The sequence below is a fragment of the Tetrao urogallus genome, assembly GCF_951394365.1.
Source record: "Tetrao urogallus genome assembly, chromosome: 1".
In the NCBI taxonomy this organism is placed as follows: domain Eukaryota; kingdom Metazoa; phylum Chordata; class Aves; order Galliformes; family Phasianidae; genus Tetrao; species Tetrao urogallus.
In genome coordinates, this window is record NC_136813.1 from 154,661,467 (window position 1) to 154,675,941 (window position 14,475).

The 14,475-nt window shown below is 35.5% G+C and overlaps 1 protein-coding gene across 3 annotated transcripts in view; it reads left to right on the top strand.

Annotated features, from left to right (window-relative positions):
- Positions 1-14,475, top strand: part of PPP1R12A (protein phosphatase 1 regulatory subunit 12A) — a gene marked incomplete at both ends in the record, with an annotated part of 121,166 nt that overhangs the window by 68,644 nt on the left and 38,047 nt on the right. For all 3 annotated transcript variants that reach the window (XM_079536346.1, XM_079536345.1, XM_079536347.1), the window contains 6 exons: positions 2,932-3,091; positions 4,908-5,052; positions 8,030-8,104; positions 8,534-8,622; positions 8,751-8,908; positions 12,471-12,577. In XM_079536346.1, coding sequence (XP_079392472.1) covers positions 2,932-3,091; positions 4,908-5,052; positions 8,030-8,104; positions 8,534-8,622; positions 8,751-8,908; positions 12,471-12,577 — 734 coding nt within the window. The remainder of the gene's footprint in view (positions 1-2,931; positions 3,092-4,907; positions 5,053-8,029; positions 8,105-8,533; positions 8,623-8,750; positions 8,909-12,470; positions 12,578-14,475) is intronic.

The window sequence follows — 14,475 nt, forward strand, 5'->3', positions numbered from 1 at the left end:
CTGCTTAGTACTGCAGCAGTGGTTTGTGTCTTCCTGCATCTTGCAGACTTCACCTCCAGATTTTTTCGTCAGTTTCCAATCAAAATTAATTGTTTTTATTAAATTGCAAAGACTGAGGTGGCTGATCTGTGGGTTAAATGGGTGAATGTAGAAATTCAGTCAACTGCTTAAAACACTTAATATATTACCTGCCCGGTTATTTTATGATACCAAGTAAAGTCGCATCTTTATATCCATCATTAATGTACAGTTTTTTACAAAGAAATTCCTGTTTGCTTATTTGTTGCTTTGGAGTACCTGTTATGATGGGAATGCAGTGAAGAAGTAAAATCTGTTGCAGGCCTTTTTATAAGCTTGCAGCTGAATTGAATGTAACAGTATTTAATATTGTTTACAAATAGTAAAAAAAAAATGCTAGTTACTTATTTCAAAGACAAACAAACAGAAACACTCAACACTTCTTCATCTATAGTGATCTCTTGTTGGTTTGCTCTGAACTGACTGTTTTGATCTCAGCATTGTTTGTTTTTATGCATGTACCAAAAGTGGAGAAATAGGCACTACGGCCTCCTTTTAGTTCAGGCATTTTTCATGTGTGAAAGGGATTTCAGCTCTGTCATACGTTGCCTGACACCAAACAGATTATGTTGTATTTCCAGAAGCATTTAATCGTCACATTCATTCTGTTTGCACGTCAGTGAAGTCTTGGACTTAGGCACACCATTTCAAGGTGCCTTTTTTCACTTGTTGCATAATGGGGGAATTGCAGCTTTTGTTCTGACAATAGATGTGTTGTAATTACCTAAATTAATCAAAGGCATTCTCAGTGAGAAATATTTTATTATGTCTGAGCTATAGAAAATAATCAAGGAAATGCAAATTCACGTGTACCAGAATATAAATCTCAGTCTGCCATCCACTGCCCACTGGCTGTTTTAGCAATGCCATCCTAATTTCATTTGGTTTGCCTGTTTGTTTCTCCACATCTGGCTTTTTATTGTCAGAGAATTGGTAAAACTTGATGTAGGTGATTTACTATAATTTGTTTTACCATATGTAATACAGTAGGAATGATGCATTATACTACAAATGATCATTTGTTATTATTCTTTTCCATTTATGATGTCGGTAATTTCCTTAATGGAGACGATTTTAACCCTCAGCTCAATTCTTATGCAAGAGTTAGATTGAATTTTGTTTGATTTCAGTATTCTGAGTATTCATTCAGTCTGTAAAGAATGAATAGCTCAATTTCTTAGAAGACTGTGCAGCCTGAAATTGCTTTTCATTATAACGGCTTTGAGAATCAATTGAAGTTGATTATTTAGATAAATATATTATCTATATAATATTATATAATTTTATATATATATATTAATATATTATATTAATTATTAATATTATTTAATTATTAATATTATTATATTATATTAATATATATTAATATAATATAATATATATATAATTATATAATTATTTATATAATATTATAAATTATTTAGATAGGGTTGCAAAGAGTTGTTCTAGGTTTCCACAGGTTTGTTTGTGGTCTCTTTATATTCTGCTTTGATTACTTGAACAATTAGAAAAGTTACATAATGCAAATGTGCTTGCTGGAGAAGTTTGGGAACACATGAAGCTTCTGCAGGACATACTGAAAGAAAGTAGAATTCTGAGCCAGGAGGCAGGAGAGGTTTTGTATCTGTCCCAAGTATTTTAAAAATAATTATTTGGTGCTTTATGGGCTGTGTAAGGCTATTGTTGAAATTTGTGATTGTACTCAGTAAATCAGTGCATGTTTTCAGATAATCATTACAAAATTATGTTTTGCTCCAAAAGAAAATAAAAATTTAGAGGAGCAGCAAATTTTTCCCAAGACCCTGCACAGCAGTGTTAAGATTAGACAGCTCATATACATGAATTCATTTTGAAGAATGTTGGTCTACTGATGAATTTACTTTCAGAACTTCACCCAGTTATATTTTGTGCTCATGATAACCACAGTTTCTAAGACCCTTTTCTTTGCAAAGATGTCGATGTTCAGTCAACACAGAGCAATACTGCATAATTCTCTCTCAAGACCACTTTTCTGCTATGTTTTTTAGATCTCTCTGTGTGGTAGCTGTTAAAAAATGCTCACAAATACATATTTTGCTTTGTGTATGCAGAGCTTGTGCCTTCTTTCTGTCTAAACTACTGTATGCAGTTGTAAATGTTACATCGTGTTTGTCCATTTTCATGAGTGTCAGAGATATTTTTGTAGAATGCGCTATAAAAATGACTTTAAAGCATGCTGTGTTTTTTTTTCCTCTCAAGAATTTGGAGATTTCAAAAGGGTTGGATTATACGGTTTCTGTTTTATAGCGATTGAAGACTTTTTTTTTTTTTTAACAAGAAAGTCTTAAGAAAGTATAGCAAATGTAGTTCTATCCCTGTATAAAAGCATAGTTTTGTCTTTTTAGTAAATATTCAGCATGTTCAGGAGCTAAGCTGTTCCTCTTCATGTAGATTTCTTCTAGTAAAACATAGTAGCCGGTTTCTGGTTTCTACAGATACAGACAAGACCAATACTTTGGGTCTTTGTAAGGTTAAACTTGAAATTTCCTCTCTTATTGTAATGTGTCACTTCAGAAATTGTGACTGTGATGGTAAAAGTTCTTAAAATTGGAGGGCTCGTTTTTATAGGTCTTGTTTTCTTTTGGTAAAACCTCTGTTATGCAGACGACGTCTGTTACTGATGTTTTAATGGATGTTTCTGTACGTTCTTGGGGTTCGTCTTCAAGATACTCATATCTAGCTGTGAATATTCATATAATTTTATTGTATCATGGAAGTGTAATATAAGTGTGATATAAGGACATCACTGAATTTCAGTATTTGAATTCTAACATTGTGTCCTCTCTTTCCTTCTCCCCTTTGTGTCTGTATTAGGGGTTGATATAGAGGCAGCTCGAAAAGAAGAGGAGCGAATCATGCTTAGAGATGCACGACAGTGGCTCAACAGTGGCCATATAAATGATGTCAGGCACGCGAAATCTGGCGGTACAGCACTTCATGTTGCTGCTGCTAAGGGCTATACAGAAGTCTTAAAGTAAGTATGATTTAATTGGAAATTTCTGATTGTCTGGTTGAGATATTGCAGCTTGGATTTGGTACGGTAGGACATCTGTCTTCTGAGGGTTGTAAATTTGGAAATTACAGTCTCTAGAACTGCCTTTTCCTTGAAGCTTGATTTAATGTTTTCAAGTACTCATAAATCTTGATGCTTGTAGTTTTCCAGATGTCATTCAAAATGTGAACTGAATGTACATGATGAGCCTTAGGACTCAGAAAAAGTCGACAAAAAATCTTTACCCGCTTCTAAAGCCAACTGTGTAAACAAGTTTAATATCTCTTTATAATGCCAGCTAGCATTCTAGTTAAAGAGTATTTTCAAGATGCCTGGGGTAATTTGCATACACAGAGCAGAATCCATGTTCTAGACTAGAGGCTTTCAGACTTAAAAAATAAAGCATTTAGTTCTGCTGTTTTCGAGGTTGTTGAAGATCATGACTCTTGAAGTCATTCATGGAAGTCTTCAGGCTTTTGATGTCCCTCTGATTCACAGATAGCTTTTCAGTAACGTAATATAGCAGAAAGTATATGCAGTAATGGAGGTTTCATTTCAGCTTTTAGTAAAGTAGAACACCATACTTGATAATGCATTGCTTTACTGTGATTATAAATGTATTTGACTGTTTTGGCGGGATTAGTAATAATTACACATTGTAAAAATGAATGAAAAAGAGCACACACTGTGTAAGTATAGCTAAAGTTAAGATTTGTAAAGCTGTGCCAATGCCATAGTTGACTGACAGAACTTTTTTAGACGTTACAGGTGGTGCAGTGAATTGGAGTTCTGCTTCAAAAATAAACTGGATGCTTCATCATGATGAAAAGAAGTAATTCTGTTGAGAAGAATAATTTTTATTTTAGAGTAGTGTGTATCTGTAAGGGATTTATATTTATAATTGTTGGGCTTATTTTTAACCTCTGTCAGTGTCTTTTCTGTAGTCCAGTCCATGTACTTATCCTAGGATGAGGGAAAACACGTGACCAGACAATTTTCTTGATGGTTTCAAAATAGCAAAAATGTGCTCTGTGAAGGATACAAGGCTGCAAGGGTTTGTGTGGAAGTTGTGGTGGTTATTACTTTAAGTATATTGTCTATTGAGTTATGAATATAATTCTTTTAGAAGAACACGTCAAGGTTAGGTGATTTTTATTAAGTATAGGGTGTGTTTCAGAGAGCTGAATACCATTTACACAAAGCTGTTTGTCAGGTTGAGTGTCTGTTGTCACTTCAACACTCACTTCAGAGCTGTACCAAATTCATGTGTTAAAAGCATGCTGAAAAGCAGATCTCCCATTTGAGGAGTTCTGCTACTACTCAGAGAACAACTGAATGAAGCATGTGAACACTAGGTTGTTACAGTGTCAAATGTTAGTGGCAGAAGATGCAAGCTTCAAGCAATTAATGTTAGAATAAAAGGAAGTTTTAATAATTTACTATATAAGAACTCACTAGCAATTTTTGACACTTCACATTCCTTGAAAAGGCTTTTCACCATTGCTGCACATACAGAGAAAAATACCTACTATATAGGCAGAATGGAATTTGAATGAGAAAGAACTAAAAAAGAAAACAGAAAAGGATTTTTTTTTTCTTGAATTTTCCTTAAAAGTAAATATGAAGAGCACAGGTATTTCTGGGAGGAAATAAAATTAATCAATTGACATTAATGCAACTAAGATATGTGTAGTTTACGAGAAAGGAGAAAGGTACTGCTGACCAATAATTCCGTCATTTTACAGCATTTGCCATCTTTCTCAGCACTGTCAAGAATTAATTCTCTGAATTTCTTTAGGCTTTTAATACAGGCTCGCTATGATGTAAATATTAAAGATTATGATGGCTGGACACCACTTCATGCTGCTGCTCACTGGGGTAAAGAAGAAGCATGTCGCATTTTAGTGGAAAACCTTTGTGATATGGAGGCTGTCAACAAAGTGGTAGGATTTTTATGTAATCCTTGTCAAGATACAAAGTTCTGGTCTCTAAAGTGACTTTAGAAGCCAGGGTAAGAGAAGTGATGATAAACTGCTGTTTACTGTACATGGAGCTTTATATAGTGCATGTTTTGTCAAAACAGCATGTTTGTGTCTGTAACTAAATTCCCTGATTGTACAAATTAGTTTCAAGGCCTACTTTATACTCATTTCTATATCATATGATCCTGAAATTCAGAATAGTTTTATTGATATTTTGGACTTACGAAATTATTGACTAGATAGACTGCAAACAGGCAGTCAGCAGTTGTTTGCCAAAGACAACCATGATGCCTTTGGGTAGCGTTGGGCATTAGCATCTGCTTTTAACTCCTACAATCGGCTTGTGTTGAAATGCTGATGAGAGATCACTGTGCTGATTTGGAGGTACTTGTAGAAACTTTTAGGCATCTGTGGACTCTCTGGACATAACTTGGATGCTACCTAAGTTGTATTTCCTTGACTTGTGCGCAAAGGCCTGTGAAGTTCTTGGCTTTGCAAGACCTTGCTCCCAACAGGTACAAGTATATTGATGATTCACATAGGTGTCACAAGGAGCCGAGAATCTTTGTTCAACTGCGTAAGTGCTGAAGCTCCCTTTCTTCTCTTTGCATCACATTCAACAGCTAGATTCTGATATGCTTTTCATTTTTAGCAATATTGTGTATGTAGATTTCCTGCCCAACCTTTAGCATGGTTTCTTCACTGAATTTTCATTTTTCAGTTTCTAAGTTTCTTTTCAAGTTAATTAGGGAAATAGGCACGTACAGACTCTTAATTAGATCATGAATTTGCCAGTATTTATATAAAAACAAAGTTAAGATTGCTAATAATAAAATAAATGAAATCTGGAATTATATTTCAAGTAGTTTAAGTCTGCTTCTATATAATACTTAATAGAACTTCTTGAAATCAGCTATATGATTGTATCAGGTAATCAGAAGTGGTTCTAGTGGTTGGCGACCCTGCCTGTGGCAGGAGGGTTGAAACAAGATGATCATTATGGTCTTTTTCAACCCAGGCCATTCTATGGCTCTATGATGCCATTAGTTGAAGCCAGTTTATCAAGTTATCTGCTAGACATTTTAACAGGGTTCATGAGAATGTGAGGGGTGTTATTCCTGAGAACACTCATAAAAATGTATTCAGCTCAACTGAGGCAAAAATAAGAAGAAAGGAGCTACAGAGAGTTAGGAATTGTTTATTTGGGGTATGGACTTGTCTGTGCAAGCTGTTTTGCTTGTTAAGTTCTTCAGTAAGCCATTAAGTGATTTTGCTTGTAGTGACTGAGAACTCCACCACATCTGGTTTCAGTTGTAGGTGCTTAGCACCACAGAGAACATTATTGTTCAGGCACTTAACTTCAGGTATTAATATCTGTGTACTGAGTTTAGATACATCCTTCCAACTACAAAAGGGTTGTTTTGTTTTTTCAAAATTATGTTTTGTGGTCAAAGTAGGTCTAATGTGATGTTTTTTTTGGAAATAAACCCGCTTAATAGCTGCCTAAAAATAGAAAGCCAGATTTAAACCTGTGATCACGATGCAAATATAAATTATAGATAATTTTGTTGTTTAGTTTCTAAGTTAAGTGATGTGCTATGTTTAATGGAATAGCTCGCGTCAGAGGACCTCAAGCTTTTTTGGGTAATGTTTGTTGGAAGGAGCATGTGCTTCTGGTGTATGATCAGAAGCTTTATGTTTGTGAAAAATTAGTGACTTAAAAGGTCTGTTCTTTCTAACCACTTAAGACAGCCTTCACAATCCAATCAGTAGTATGTTCATCCGTAGTTAATGTTTTGGTAGAATTAAATAAGCAGTGAGACAAATGCGAACACCTTTTGTTATCTTTCTCATCTGCTGTGACCACTTTAAATTGGCAACTCTGTTGTTATTGCTGGTTATTGTACAAAAGCATTTACATTACTGATCTTGTAATCCCACCACATTTCAGCATGTCCACCCAACATGCTGATGCGGCTGCATTTGTACCCAATGTTGCAGGCATGACTGCCTAAATTCTAAACTAACCCTAAATGCAAACTTTCAAGTAGAAAACATTGTACTGTAGTATCAAAGCAAATAAGTTAGGCTTTCTTTGTGAAACTGCGAAACTGTGAGAGTTTCAGCCTTTCTTGTCTTCTTCAAGCAGAGGAGAAGTGAGAAATTTGCAACCTTTATCAATTCAGATCTTAAAACTAGAATCTCATGCCCCGTGGGCAGCTGGTCTAGTCAAGAATTGTACTGACCGTGTAGTTGATGTAAGATACATCAAGGTGAAGAAATTCCAGCTGATGGCATTACTCTCTATTAGTGAATCACTGTATGATGTTTATTCAAACATGTTCCATGAAAATCACCCAAAGGGGGATAAGAACAAATAACTGTAGCAGATCATTTCCAAAATGGAACAGGACACGTAAATACCGTTTTAATGTAAAAACATGAAGGCGCGACTATTAAAAAATTTTAATTTCAAGAAATCAACCGCACTTGGTAGTCTAAGGATAGACAGGATGCTAACTGGTTTGTGTTGATGCAAACACTTGCCACTGGAATAGCTGTTTGGAACTAATATTGTGTATTTCATTCTTTCAACTGGTTTTGTTTTCCTTTTTTTTTTTTCCTTAATAGGGTTTTTTTTTCCCTTGAAAAGGCAATAACATTCTATTGAAGTCACGTTTTTTGGTCTTAAAAAGTACTTAGCCATTAGCATTAGGTACAGATGTTTATTTTTCAATTACAAAAGAGAAAGTAATATTACAAAATTGTTTTCAATCACTGACAGACTAACAGTTTGTAATAGAGCTTGGCTTATATATTCTAATTTCTCAGAATGATTGTGCTCCTTACCCACATCATCAGTGGGATAAGGCATCATAATCTATTGCATTGAAATTCTGTTGTACAAAAATAGTGTTTCACTTTTCCTTTTCTCCAGGGGCAGACAGCATTTGATGTGGCAGACGAGGATATTCTAGGATACTTAGAAGAATTACAAAAGAAGCAAAATCTGGTAGGCCTTTTTCATATGTATAAATTGTATTTTATTATGCATATTATATATTTCATAGTTAGCTCAGAATAACATACAGATTAAAATTAAAGTTTTTATTTGAGGCTTCAACTCCAGTAATGCTAGCTGTCATCTCAATTGTCTTTTCATGCCATTATTTGGTCAGTTATGGTGACCAAAAAGCCCTGGATTAGAGAAAATCCTTACCTGTTTGCCTTCTCCAGTGGGTATTTTATGATCTGAAGCAGCAGCAATCAATCAGCACTTTCCTGGAAATAACAGACTCTGAGATTTTAGAATTTTAAAGTTGGATACTTTGAAAGTGTGTATACTTCAGTGTTCTCAGTAGTTAGAGGGCTCTCTGCTAGTGATTTTGTCACATAGATGCCATTCTGTCAGTTTAACTGCATTATTCTATTTGTTTTGAAGCTTCATAGTGAAAAACGTGAAAAGAAATCTCCCCTAATTGAATCCACAGCTAACTTGGATAATAACCAGACACAGAAAACATTCAAAAAGTAAGTAAACTAGAGAAATGATGAGCTCTTAATGAAAAGTGTAATTTCACCAGCTGTCACAATGTCCTACCTGGCAGGTTTTAGTAATTTTTTCAGTACTTAGGAGGTATTTTTCTTTCCAAATTCAGTAAAGAGACATTGATTATGGAGCAAGAAAAGAATGCATCTAGTATAGAGTCTCTGGAGCAGGAGAAAGCAGATGAAGAGGAAGAGGGAAAGAAGGATGAATCCAGTTGTTCCAGTGAGGAAGAAGAAGATGATGACTCAGAATCCGAAGCGGAGACAGGTATGTTATTGGACTATTTGTCTTTAAGTTTTTGCTTTAGAAATTTATTTAATATCACAGGATGGAGAGTTAATATTAAGTTTCACTTCTGCATTTCACTAAGCTTCCAATCACTTTAAATAATATTTATGTATGACTAAATTCAAGTCATCACACAGATACACAGGTGCCTTTATTGGTGGCGTTCGTGGTTAAAGGAGTTAATCTACTTACTCAACTGTCTAGTTAGCAACTAATTTTAATTAATTATGTGGAATGTATAAGCCTTAAGTAGTATGTCAAAAAAACACTGAAGAAGTTAAAAGGTCAGTGCAGAGATGAAGTCTTTGTTAGCAATGTTTGCTCATGGACTTGTCATAGAGACTGAAACAGCAGATACTGAAGCATTCTCATTTGTGCTTACCATCCTGAAGTAAATACCTATGGATATGGCAATTGTAGATATTCATAAAGTGCTGGTGTATATACTTACTCTTGATTATGTATTGAAATGAACTCCAGAAATGCTTTTTAACTTAATGTACATTTTGTATACAACTTCACTTCAAGAAGAACGTTCCAGGAAAAGTTCAGAATTGTATACATAGAATTGAATATTGATGTTTAATTTAAATTCATGCAGCTTAGACTGGGGGAGACATTAACTTACTTGTCTAAGTATGCAAGTTGTCTGAGTCTCAAAGTCTCTACGTGGTGAAATGAGGTGGGAAAAAGTCAAGAAGCAGAAACAGTGAAATGGGGAAGTGAACAGAATTAGGATGATCAGTATATCCATGTATTTTTATTTCACCTTTCTCGCTATACTGATTTATGAGCGCTTCCTATAATTTCTGCTGAATATAGAAAAGTACCCTTGTGTATGCATTTATTCCTTCTATTGTTATTCCTTCTTGTTTGTCCTGTATTTTGCCTTCTGTTGCTTGTCTTGTCACACGTATTGTTTTTCACTGTTTGACTGCTGTGGTGACTGATGAAGTGTACATGAAATTTACTATGAAGTGACAGGCACAGTCATTCAGTACTGCGTCTCTTGGTCAACAGTTTGCTCTTCAGTGGAATGTAGCTTGCTTTTTTTTTCTTGACAGATCTTAAAAGATCGGAGTCTTAAAGCAAATAACAATGTAAGAACAGCACAGCAATCTTTTCTTTTGAATTAGAAGACAAATATCAGGCAGTCAGTGTTTCTAAAGATAACTATTCAATCCTAATGAAAGGGTTCCGAATTACAGTTCTGTAATACAGTACACAGAAGTAGATGTATTAGAAGTCATTAGAAGTATCTTGCTAATATTTTTTATTTATGCTTTTTAAAGCGAGTAAACCTATTTGGTGAGCTATCAGTTCTATTTTAAAGCATTTTTTTCTAGTGTATTGACATGAAATGCTAAGGTTAAAAAAGGATTTTAGAGCTAATAAATGTATCATAAATACTTGATCTAGGGAGAAATAAAAATAAAACATGAAATCAGAATAGCTCTTGGAGTTTTTTAAGGTGTTGGGTTTTTTTGTAAGGTAACGTTTCATTAAGCAGGAACAAAAGTTTGTCACATCTTTAAATTATTCTCTCACCTCGTGTACTTGCATCTCTTATTTACAGAGACTGAGCTTGGACAAACACAGAACACTTGTGCTACATAACATGTAGTGCTTTCTCAGTCACTGAACTAACTGTAATGTCTCCTGAACTTTCTGATTCTGGTAACTGTGTTCTCTTCGTTTCCAGTGGACAGTTTGTGCCAGGAAAATTTGACTGTGACACAAGAATTAATTTATGTAAACTTTGGGGTTTTTAATATCAACAAGGCTTTATCATACTTTATTTGGCAAGCTGGACTTTAAGCTTTTCCCTGCAGAACTGCATCTCTCAGTTTCAAGCTTGTGCTTTCCCTTTTTTCTCATTTTTGACCTTAAGGTGGTTTTCTGGTGAAAAATCTTAAGCTTACGAAGAGCATTTTGGTTGTAGAATGTTTTAACATTGTTAAAATATTACATTTTAAAAATTACAACATTGTTAACAATGTTCTGAATTACTGTAAACTGTCTGATTTCCAATCTGTTAGTAAATCCAAAGTGTTTTCCTAAAACTTCCATTTTGAGAGTACAGCTTAAAAATAAATGTGTTTTTCTTTCTGTAAGGTGAAGCAGTGAAATATGATTACAAAACTAAAAGGGAAACAAACTAAAAATCAAAACTTACAGTACTTCAGCTTTTAAACTTATTTTCTTTGGGATAGTTCTGTATTTTTTGAAAATTACTCTTATCTCAGCCATGCATAATTCTATGTTCCATCTGTCTTTGCAACAATTTCAGAATACAATTGGGAAAAATCCATTTTTTCCATCTTTTCCTTTCACTCCTGATAATTTTTTCTGTGTATTACGAAGCTGTATTATTGACTTGCAAATTTCCAGATCTGTCTGTGCGTCTGTAAAGCTTTTTCACTTTCTACTGTCAGCCTGCATTGCTCTGTGGAACGTTCCCCTTGTGTTTAAAAAGAGCTTTCTCTTAAGTGTAATTAGTCATGTAAGTTATTCACTGTTCAGTATTGAATGGGTAATGTAGAAATGAAGGCATGTTTATAGGAGGGGCAAAATCAAAGGAGACTGATCCAGTGTTGCTCAGCACTGCAGAAATAAGATGTAGCAAGAAATTCCAAAGAATTTACAGTTTGAATATGTGAAACAAATGAGGCGTAAGATTATGCAGTGCGAGCAAGTGCAGTGACAACAGTTGTGCAGTAACCCGGACGTTATCTGTGTGTTTACTTAAGAGGAATTCAGGTATGCAGTGGAAGAAATACTGGGCCAGAAGGACAACCAGAAGAGGTTAGACTAGTCAGACAGTGAAACATAGGTGGGAAAAACAGGAGACAAAGAAGGAAGAAAGCAAATGGAAGTCAGAGCTCTTGTTGTTTTTCAGAGGACCAGCAGGTTCCTGTCTCAGCTGAATTCTGCTGTCCAAAGTCCCTGGCTGGATTCTCCGTGCGGTCAAATATTTCTTTATACTCAATATACACAGTTATCCAAGAATAAATGTTTTACTTTGAATTGGCATCTTTTATAGTTCAAGTTAACTGTTATATGCCAGTATACCTCCCACTGTTTAATTTTTAGGGTCATTAACCAAAGGCTAAAGTATAGTCTGCCTAGAGAGGTTGTAGCACCTCAGTCAGTGGGTGTTTTCAAGGCCTGACTCATCAAATCCCTGAGCAGCCCGGGCTGTATGTAATGTTGACTCTGCAGGAGGTTGAATTAGGTGGCCTGCTGAGCTCACTTTCTACCTGAACTAGTCTGTGATTCTGTCACTGCATCTCTGAGTCTTTCCGAATAACAAAAATAAGTAAAATATTATATGCATGAATGTCATGGAGAAAAAGGTCAATTTAACTATGAGACAGATTGAGAGGGATAGGGAAAATACTGAGAAATAAATAATAAAGCACTGTTGGGAAAGTTGACTGTTAAATATGTTCAAAACAAGTTCAAGTCTTTGTTGGAGAAATAAGGGACTTATGAATGACAGATTAAAAATGAAAATGAAAATATTGTATATATTTTTCAGATAAGACCAAAACCTTGGCTAATGCAAATACCACAAGTACACAATCAGCATCGATGACTGCTTCAGTAGCTGGAGGTCAAGGGACACCCACATCACCTCTTAAGAAGGTAAAATGAAGTACTTGTATTGTGATTTTACACATCTGTTCTCCTCTGGAAGTGTACATTTTTTTGTTTTGAAATTGAATGGAGTTATCCAGTGAGCTAATGAAAGCATGCCAATTTATAATACTGTTTGGTTTTTTTTCTGCAGAAACTATGTTCAGTTTTCATAAATTCTGAAATTTGAATGAACAGTTTTGATTCTAAACAGGAATCCAGGCATCTGAAATACGCAGCTACAACATAGCTGAACACAAGATCCATTTAAAAAAGAAAAGATCTGTTGCACAGTAACTGGAATTCTTGTTTTTCTGAAGCTAAAGTTAATCTCTCAAAAATCTTTTTTATGCTGGACTCCTCCTAAAGTTTTAGAAAGTACTGTTGGTCTTAAGGTAAGGGAGCTTTGAGGTCCTTAGTAGCATTCAGCTAATGTTAGAAGTTGACAATTGATAAGCACAGAAAATTGAAATAATATCTGAAGTAAGAAGTAGAAAGTGTTGTAGGTTCCAACACCGATCTCAGTATGGTTAAGATCTAATGGAAGAACTGGAGAATTGGGACTCATGATTTATTCAGTGCAAATAACCTAACCAGCACAAAAACACACTCAGCAAAGCTGTACTGCTTACAGGAAGCAGTATTTATTTATTTATTTATTGATTTATAAAGTTGATTTGAACAAATCTTAATTTTGCTTGTCAAAGGAGAGGTATATATGATGAGGGAAGAAAACTACAGCAGACAATAATATACAGTCACAAGATGGTATACAAGTCAAACATTCATAATATATGAGCAAACTGGATAGCAAGCTGGGAAGGCTTCCTTTGTCATTTGTTAAAGGTTTTCTGTGCATGTTGTAATCAAGGCTTCACCCTTACAGGTTCTGGAAAGCTTGTTTAGGGGAAATAGTGACTATGGTGCACTGAAGCCACAGTAGAGAGGGAAAACATACGGCAGGAGGAATACTGTGTATTGTATTTTTCAGCTCTCTGGAGCTAATTGGAGTTGTGCTTACATAGGCACAACAGAACTTAATGATAATTCATCTTAGAAAGTGTTGGTTTGGACTTAATGGTCCCAACATTGGAGTATGTCCAAAGAAGGGCCAAAGGGCCACAAAGCTGTTGAAGGGTCTGGAGCATAAGTCTTACGAGAACTGGCCAAGGGAACTGGGATTGTTTAGTCTGGAGAAGAAGTAGTTCAGGGGAGACCTCATCGCTCTGCACAGCTACCTGAAAGGAGGTTGTAGCAAGGGGGGGGGAGGGTCGGTCTCTTCTCATAGGTAACTTGCAATAGGACAAGAGGCAGTGACCTTGAGTTGTGCCAGAGGAGGTTCAGGTTGCATATTAGGATAAATTTCTTCTCTGAAAGAGCGGTAATGCAATGGAACAGGCTGCTTAGGGAAGTGGTGGAGTCAACATCCCTGGAATTGTTTAAGGAAGGGGTAGATGTAGTACTTAGGGACAGGGTTTAGTGGACATGGCGGTGATGGGTTGACGGTTGGACTTGATGATCTTAATGGTCTTTTCCAACCTTGTTGATTCGATGTAAAAGATCCAGGCAGTATATTTTAAAATGCCCAATTGCTTCATATCCTGTGATACTGTACAATATGGTTGCACCAGCCTTCCTGATCTTAAAAGCTGCTTTGTAAAAATCATCACAACTGACTTCCGCAAGATTTCTCTTAAAAAAGAGATAAAAGCAGAATGTAATTGTGGCCATGGCTTCCTGGTAGAAATGACTGCTCCACTCTGAAAGTGGTAGAAAAAGAAAAAAGAAAAACCTGGTAGAAAAGATTCCCCACTCTGAGCCTTTGCATCTGGTCAGACAGCTTGATTCCAGGGTGATCTTGTTATGTTAGTCTAAACACTTTGCACTCGCTCCGTTGGTAATTATGG